Source organism: Papaver somniferum, chromosome 1 (assembly GCF_003573695.1).
Source record: "Papaver somniferum cultivar HN1 chromosome 1, ASM357369v1, whole genome shotgun sequence".
In the NCBI taxonomy this organism is placed as follows: Eukaryota; Viridiplantae; Streptophyta; class Magnoliopsida; order Ranunculales; family Papaveraceae; genus Papaver; species Papaver somniferum.
In genome coordinates, this window is record NC_039358.1 from 182,817,437 (window position 1) to 182,827,062 (window position 9,626).

A 9,626-nucleotide genomic window follows, 5' to 3' on the forward strand; every position below is an offset into this window, starting at 1 on the left:
ACCATCACAAAGGATACATAATACTTTATGTAGCCATATTTTGGTTTATGCATCAACTAATTTTCCGTTGCAACTAATAAAATGATGTACTCGCTTCGTTTCAGGAAAAGTGATACTTTCACATTAGGCACAATTCTCGAAAATTGAATGTATAGCCATTATGCAAACCACTAAAAAGAATGTAGCACACATCATGCAACCATATTTTGGTTTATGGATCGATTAATTTTCCGTTTATTAAAAAATAATATTTTCGCATTCCGTTTCAGGAAAAGTGATACTTTCACTCCGTTTCAGGAAAAGTGATCACTTCTCTAAAACGGGACAAAAATAGTCATAAAAACCTCATTTTCCGATTTTTTTCGGTCAACCCTTCCACCGTGGCAACGGTTGTACTAGTACACGTTTGTACTATTTGGCCTTATGTTAGGCGATCAGAATAGAAGCCTGACAATCTTTTTTAGACAAAAAGAGATAAGAATGTTAAAATGCACAATGAATTCTCAACTATATATATCAAAATGCTAATTTTCTTATGGACTAATTTCTTTTCGAGATGGTTTCTCAAATATTTTTCCATATGGTTTCTCCAACATTTTGTTTGGATGTTTTAGTTTAGTTAAGTTTTGTTTTGATGTCCACTTTAACTTAGATGACAGTACCTGTTAACAGTTTCATATCTTTATTTCATTCAGATTTTCATATAAAATATAAATTTTAGTTTCTATGCACAAAGATACACTTCCTTCAAAGTACGAAAGTCCAGATATGCTACTCATTGGTGAAAAGGTTCACCGCAGCCGTTGGAAATAAATGTATTCCTGATTGAACACCACAGTTGCAATATTGTATCCAAAATATACAACACGAAATAGAATACATATAACACGAGATAGATTTGACCTCATGTTGAACTTCTGAGAAGGAGAATCTACATGTTTATCCATGGGACAAAACTAGCAGAAGGGGAGGTGTTTTAACTAGAAAAGTTCAACATAACAGAATCTTTGGGATTTTCATTGTCCCATTTTGAATGAACAGAAAATCTTCCGGAGATGTGATGCAATTTTCAGGGAAAGCAAAAGATGTGAAGCAATTGTGTCGGGTTATACCTTATACGAGAAGTACAAGTTCACTTTTATGAAGTTTGAAGATGTGAAATCAAAGTTCACCAAAAACAATAAACACCTTTAATTGGTAACATTTAGGTTTATTAATTTGTTTCATACGAATGGTGGGTGTATAAACAATCCAATTGGGACTGTTAATGCAACTAAACCGTTTAAGGTTGGCTTACACTACTGGCGCACCCGGTGCGTATTCATCGGGTAAGATGCTTGTTCATATAATAAGGAATGCAATCTTTTGCAAACCGTGGGTATAATGTTCCTAACTTAATTCGAGTGAATCAAAATCGATTTTGCTTCAATTGTGTCTTGTATACTTCTATGAGAATACAAAAAAATGAACAACTCTTTAACTAGTTTCATTTGAGTCATTTGAACTAGTTGCGGTTAAGATGAATAAGGTTGATATGAAAATGTTCATATGGATAATTTTGGTTAACTATTGTTGAGCCAACAAGGCGCACACGTTTAGGTACGGTTACTCATATCTAAATGAAGTCACTTTTCATTTGTGTGTAACAAACTAAGTTTGATCTAACGGCTGAAAGATATTAGCTTGAGTCTAATCAGGTTTTCATCTAAAGGCGAATATTGAATGCTTTGTTACCAAGATAGCATTGATTGCAAACCCTGATTTTGAAGACTATATAAAGGAGAACTCTAGCAACTGGGAAACCTAATCCCCACACCTCCTGTGTGATACTAGTTGCGATTAGAGTTGATTCTCCTTTAACCTTAGGTTTTTCACGAAACCCTGTAGGTTAACGACTTGAATACGTCATTGGGATTGTGAAGCCATACCAAACTATTTTCTCTGTAGTTGCGTGTTCTGATATGGCCCTGTTCTATCGTATTGAGTACTTTCTTCACTAAGATTTGCTCGAGATTGATTCTCCGATAGGCAAGGTAAAAAGTAGTCACAAACATCTTCGTCTCATCGTTTGTGATTCCACAATATCTTGTTTCGCTACCATACGATTAAGATTATTGTGAGGTGATTGATATATATATATATTTTTTTTTTTTGCTTAACAATAAAATTTTATTAATAACCGAAGGAGTTCAAAAATTACAACTCAAGAAATATAAAAACAAAAAGAGTCAAAAAGAAGCCCGTTATATGACTTTTAACAAAATTTAAAATAAACTTGATCTGGGCTTTCCAGACAGCCCAAGAATGATGGTTTACTATCATATACTCTTTTTTCTCCTCTACCAAGAGCAACACCCTTTTTTGCCATGTTGTCAGCTGAGAAGTTAACTTCTCTGTAACTATGAGTGAAGCTCCAGGATAACACAACAACACATATCTTCTCCCATCTTGTTATTGTAAACCAAGGAAATTTCCCACTCTGGAAGGCATTCTTTACTGCTCGAGAATCTGTTCTGAAAAGTTCTTGGAATTCATTCTGTATTTCCCATTCCCCTGCAATTAGTATGGAAAATACTTCTGCATAAAAATTTGTTGATATGCCTAATCCTCCTGAAATTGCAACCACAAATTCACCTGTGTGAGTTCTCCCAACAATCCCATACCCAGTCATACCTGGATTTCCTCTAGATGCACCATCACAACAAAGCAATAATTTACCCTGACTTGGTAATTGGAAGTAGACTTCTTTAATTATCAAGCTCTCCACCCTTCTGGTCTTTAATCCAAAACTTTTGAGTACTTGCAGATCATATTGGCTATTCCACATATGTGCTTTCATTCTTATATCACAGTCAGATATGATTTTCATTATCCTCTTCTTAGTGGCATTGATATTAACTTCCTCTTTTCCATAAGTCCAATCATCTCTCAAGAACCAGAGTTCCTTCATACTAACAAATGCACACAACAACCATATTTCTTTGATAGCTGGACTCTTGTTTTTTTCCAGCTGAAATATATCCTCAAAAGATCTTGGATTTTTAAAGTTAAAGATGCCGCCCAACCAGCTCCAAATGATCTCACTGTAATTACAATACCAAAGCATATGGTCTTTTGTTTCCTCCCTTCTTCTGCATAATATGCATCTCGATACTCTATGGAACTTTCTTTTCTTCATATTATCATCAGTTGCACAAATATTTCTACCTAGTTTCCAAATATTACTAGAAATACTAGGATGAATAGATTTGTGCCATACCTTTTTTGTCCAATGCAAAGGAGGAAATTTATGTCTCATGACTTCCACTGCTGAAGCAACTGTAAAATGGCCTGTGATAGTTCCAGTACATATTCTCTTGTCTCCACTTCTACTTACTACTGGTAAATCACTTATATTAATCATTTCCATGAGCTCAGTTGGCAGAATCTGTTAGAGCATTGCTCGGTCGAACTCGCATGCGTTGTTATCTCAAGCATGTTTGTCAATGTTAGTGATCAAAACTATAAGTCTTGATTTCTAGTATATTATAGCTAAGTCTCAGACTAGGATAGAAAGTGTAGTTGAGCTCAAGAACTTCATGGCGATTCATCATACAAGTAGAATAACTACTCAAGGAACCGGTGGAACTTCTCGACAAAAAGATATGTGAAGACTTGAACTTATCTGTCACTCAAAAGTCTATCTACTCTATCTCCTACTTCTTAAGACAAAAAGTCATATGCTATATATATAGACTTAGATTATACACATTTGGTATTTCGAGCCGAGTATACTTCGCCTTTCTATATCTCGAAATATGTGTTGGTACGCTTTTCGCTTCGACCAAGTTTATCTTTACCTAGTGACGAAATTCATGATATGTTTCAATCATCTTGAAAATTGCTTTGACGAGAAATGGTGTAACAACTATATAACGTCCTCTAAGAATGTTTCAATGATTGGAATGAGAGTTTAGATTACATAACCAATGATGGACATAAGCATTGTTGTGGAAACACATTTATGTATAAGTCCTATTCCTTGAACCAAAGTTTGCGAACTTTGTTGATCAAGAGAGCCCGGAAGAATGGCTTGTTGCCAAGTCCGTGAACTCATTTAGCGAACTGCCGAAGTTCTCAAACCCGAGAATTTCTGCTGGAGTTGACAAACTACTTGCGTGATCTAAGTCCGCGAACCCAGTCCGTGAACCGGCGGAAGGTCTCTTTCCGAGATTTTCTGCTGGAGTTTGTAAACTATGTCGGTTTCTTAGGTCCGCGAACCTAGTGTGCGAACTTAAGAAGGTTATATATCTGAAGATGATTTCTGAACTTAAATATTAAAAAGACTAAGGAATGCAGTTTTCAAACCGTGGCTATAAAAGTTCATGAACCGATTCAAAGTGAATCAAATCATCTTTGCTTCAATTGTGTCTTGTGTAGTTACATAAGATTTCCTTGCAATTGAACAACTCTCTAACTAGTTTATTTGAGTCATTTGAACTAGTTATGGTGAAGAAGGACATGGTTGATATGAAATGCTCATATGGCTAACCTTTTGGTTAACTATTGTTGAACCAACAATGTACACGTTTGGGTATGGTTAACAAACCTAGAAGCGTGCAGTTCATTTGTGTATAACAAGCTAAGTTTTCGATCTAAAAGTTGAGAAATATTAGCTTGAATCTAAATCAGGTTTTCATCTAACGGTGAACATTGATTGCTTTTTTACCAAGGCAAAACCCTGATTTGAAAGACTATATAAAGGAGACATCTAGTATTGTGAAAAACTAATCCCCAAGCATCATGTCTTTGGATGGAAAAGATGTCAACATGATTGTTAAGCCATCAATCAAGGAAAAATAGAAATCTCCAGTAACTCCTTCCCTGAAATAGAAAAAGGAGAAATACAAGAAAGCCAAGGGCTATCCCTTCTAACTCTCATAAGTTTTCCGATGTTCTTGATGAGTTGGAGGAAGTAAGAAAGGAGATTAGTGAAATAAAGACTTGTATTTTAAGATCTTTGGAAATTCAGAAAGCCCTGGTTCGACATCATCAGCCAAGAAGGTTTGTTGGTATTGACTCCTTCCTCCACGAACCTTATATTCCAATGGATGTTTACAACAAGGAGTTCGGGAATGATAAAGAATTTCTCAAATACATTGTTGCCTAGTGTGTCTTCTTTTTGGTTTAGTTGGAAGAATAACTAGTGCTTGAATAGCAATGATTGTGACTACACATAACTATTATTTTTCATCTTCTTGTATTATTTTTTAGGTTTATTGGTTTTAAATTCTAAAAATATTTGGAGGATGATGTTTTTGCAGTATTAATCTTTATGATTTGTTATATTGCAACTTGTTATGGGATATGTATGTTTACGTCCGTAAACTTGAAGGTCCCATACTTTGTCAAGAGTAAAGTCGTTCGTGTTTGGTATTCACGTACTGGTAAAAGCATGAATGGACTTTTGACAAATACAAAAGTTATGCCTATATAGTCAATGATTTTGATGTAAGATAAGCTAAAATCTTTTGTTTTCAAGGATTATGTCTATTATTGTTGTTATGCAAATAATGATTGAAGATAGAATGAATCCTTGTGTATTCCGCAGTATTGATCATCCCTGATCCATATTCGTATGTATTACTGTGAGGCTTTGTAATGTGTCTTATGTTGAGCACGATACAACCAAGTTGATTATTTTTGATTAGCTTTGTTGGTTGTTCTGTAAGGTACTTTATGTTGAGCATTTTGAACTAAATTAATCATCTTGTTTGGTTATTTAGTTATTCCTCCGTAAGTTTTCTTATGTCGAGCAAAACAATTGACAATTAAATTGATTACTTTCGTAATTAGTTTGGTTGTGTATTCCAATTAGATTAATTATGGGTTCTCTTGTAATTAATCTAGTTGAGTATTTTTGTTTCTCCATGAATTTTCTTATGTTGAGCACAAACAATTGAATTGATCACTTTTTGTGTTTGATTTGATTGCGTATACCGATTAAATTAGTCAAGGGTTTTACTTGTGATTAATTTGATTGAGTTTTTGGATATAAAAAATCATTCTTATGGTTTTTGGTGTCCAATAAAATCCTTCTTTTCTTTTGAAATTAAGGTCGCTCTTGTTGTTCTTTCGGGAATGACATCAAATGGGGGAGAGTTCTTTTGAACTTGTGCTTAATGGCCATATCTTGAGGGGTGTGCGGCTGTGGAATTTTAGAGGGGTTATCTTGTATCTTTAAACTCCTTGACGAATGCTATTAGCTTCGGCTATATGATTGCATCTAAATAAGATGATGTGCGTTATTTCTTTTTAGTCATGAAATGTCTCTTACGAAAATTTCATTATGATCCCGTTCTTGTACCTTTGCCAATTTTATTGACAAAAAGGGGGAGAATTAATATGTAGTTCACACTACAAATACATATGGTCTTCGGGTCATTATGTAAGGGGGAGTGGTTTCCATGTGAGATGGAATATTGACTAAGGGGGAGTGATAATATCACCATAATATTATTGTTGAAGTTATGATACAATTGAACTTTGACGTTGTGTAATAATACTATAACACTGTATAACAATGATCGAGACTGATGCTTTCTCATTGTTATAGCTACGGATCTTCAACAGCGGTGATGCTAAACTTACAACCTTTGGGATCATTGGAGTACTTGGAAGTGACGAAGATTTTGAGGAATGTTGAAGATTAGACATGTGGAATAGGAGCTACTTAAGTTTTTTTATCTTTTTTGTATTCCATATGTATTGATAGTTTTGTCACTAAAATTGACAAAGGGGGAGATTGTTAGAGCATTGCTCGGTCGAACTCGCATGCGTTGCTATCTCAAGCATGTTTGTCAATGTTAGTGATCAAAACTATAAGTCTTGATTTCTAGTATATTGTAGCTAAGTCTCGGACTAGGATAGAAAGTGTAGTCGAGCTCAAGGACTTCATGGCGATTCATCATACAAGTAGAAGAACTACTCAAGGAACCGGTGGAACTTCTCGACAAAAAGGTATGTGAAGACTTGAACTTATCTGTCACTCAAAAGTCTATCTACTCTATCTCCTACTTCTTGAGACAAAAAGTCGTATGCCATATATAAAGACTTAGATTATACACATTTGGTATTTCGAGCCGAGTATACCTCGCCTTTCTATATCTCGAACTATGTGTTGGTACGCTTTTCGCTTCGACCAAGTTTATCTTTACCTAGTGACGAAAGTCATGATATGTTTCAATCATCTTGAAAATTTCTTTGACGAGAAATGGTGTAACAACTATATAACGTCCTCTAAGAATGTTTCAATGATTGGAATGAGAGTTTAGATTACATAACCAATGATGGACATAAGCATTGTTGTGGAAACACATTTATGTATAAGTCCTATTCTTTGAACCAAAGTTTGCGAACTTTGTTGATCAAGAGAAACCGGAAGAATGGCTTGTTGCCAAGTCCGCGAACTGCCGAAGTTCTCAAACCCGAGATTTCTGCTGGAGTTGACAAACTACTTGCGTGAGCTAAGTCCGCGAACTGACAAAAGGTCTCTTGCCGAGATTTTCTGTTGGAGTATGTAAACTCTGCCGGTTGCTTAAGTCCGCGAACCTAGTGTGCGAACTTAAGAAGGTTATATATCTGAAGATGATTTCTGAACTTAAACTTTAAAAATACTAAGGAATGCAATTTGCAAACCGTGGATATAAAAGTTCATGAACCGATTCAAAGTGAATCAAATAATCTTTGCTTCAATTGTGTCTTGTGTAGTTACATAAGATTTCCTTGCAATTGAACAACTCTCTAACTAGTTCATTTGAGTCATTTGAACTAGTTATGGTGAAGAAGGACATGGTTGATATGAAATGCTCATATGGCTAACCTTTTGGTTAACTATTGTTGAACCAACAATGTACACGTTTGGGTACACTTAACAAACCTAGAAGCGTGCAGTTCATTTGTGTATAACAAGCTAAGTTTTCGATCTAACGGTTGAAAAATATTAGCTTGAATCTAAATCAGGTTTTCATTTAATGGTGAACATTGATTGCTTTGTTACCAAGGCAAAACCCTGATTTGAAAGACTATATAAAGGAGACATCTAGTATTGTGCAAAACTAATCCCCACACCTTACGTGTGATACTAGTTTGCGTACTAGAGTCGGTTCTCCTTTAACCTTTGGTTTTCTTCTTCTAAAACCATGTTAACGACTTAAAGACTTCATTGGGATTGTGAAGCCAGACCGATACTACTTTTATCGTAGTTTTGTGATCTGATCTTGCATCTTCTATCGTACGAGTACAATCAGATTGATTGGCTTGAGATTTGATATCTCCGATAGGCAAGATATAAAAAGTAATCACAAACATCTTCTTCTCAATGTTTGTGATTCCACAACATCTTGATTCGCTACCATACGATTAAGATTGTTGTGAGGCGATTGATTAATCTAGGCTGTTCTTCGGGAATATAAGACCGGATTATCAATTGGTTCTTGTTCACCTTGATTATTATCAAAAGTCGGAACAAAAACTTTAGGGTTTTTCTGTTGGAGACAGACTGATCCTTTGATAGACTTGTCTGTGTGAGACAGATTTGTTTATTGTCAAAGCCTGCGATTTTGGGTCGTAGCAACTCTTAGTTGTGGGTAAGATCAACTAAGGGAATCAAGTGTGCAATATCCTGCTGGGATCAGAGGCGTAGGGAGTACAACTGTATCTTGGATAAGTGGGAGACTGATTGGGGTTCAACTACAGTCCAGTCCGAAGTTAGCTTGGATTAGGCTAGTGTCTGTAGCAGCTTAATACAATGTGTGTTCAATCTGGACTAGGTCCCGGGGTTTTTCTGCATTTGCGGTTTCCTTGTTAACAAAATTTCTGGTGTCTGTGTTATTTCAATTTCCGCATTATATTGTTTTATCTTTATAATTTAAATAATACAGGTTGTGCATTAGATCAATCAATTGGAGAATCCGACCTTGTGGATGGGGAAAAACGATTTGCTGGTTTTTACGGAATTGAGGAGACGATCGTACGGAGGAGACTCCTTGAACCGAGCGAAATGTTCAACCTCACACAGATGCACTGCAGGAAGGGAGTGCTTTGAATTCGAGAGATCAATCTGTAGTACTCCGACCTAAACCAAGACAATGGCCGTTCCAGAGTAAATTCGGTCACAAGAGAGGATGGGTCGATCTGTAGGAGGGAAGCTGAGAAATGTGTGGAATCAATGGTAATCAAATATTGTAGGTGTGTTGTGAATTCTAAATAAGATAAGTTCTGAATGATTGAAGTTGCTCAGTTGAGAGTAATTGCTCAATTGATGAGGTGTTGATCTCGTGTTATCTGTGAGACGTGAGATTCTTCGTTGTCCTCCAATCATGATTCAGAAACTTATTTATATTGCTGGAATTGTAGACACCATGATCCTATGAAGTGTGATAGTTGATGGAATCAAAGAGTGGGAGAAAGGAAATCATGTTTGAAACCAGTTGCTCATCGTGCGGAGACTTGGTCGATTTTCCATCCACTACTTTGTTAACTCCTTCAACCGATTGCACGACTTTCTCACATTCCCATCGTGTGTATGAACACACGTGCCGTAGACCGCCATACCAAAACCCTAGTTGATATCCCCCATGTGACAC

At 35.9% G+C, this 9,626-nt stretch overlaps 1 protein-coding gene across 1 annotated transcript; it reads right to left on the reverse strand.

The window, feature by feature from the left end:
- Positions 1-2,254: 2,254 nt before the first annotated feature.
- LOC113355364 lies at positions 2,255-3,403 on the reverse strand. The gene has a single exon (XM_026598203.1). The coding sequence runs from the start codon at positions 3,401-3,403 to the stop codon at positions 2,255-2,257; it is 1,149 nt and encodes a 382-aa protein (XP_026453988.1).
- Between the last annotated feature and the right edge of the window lie 6,223 nt (positions 3,404-9,626).

Bases quoted from the DNA above. Each gene is read 5' to 3' on its own strand.
- LOC113355364 (XM_026598203.1), bottom strand. From the start codon at position 3,403: ATGATTAATATAAGTGATTTACCAGTAGTAAGTAGAAGTGGAGACAAG.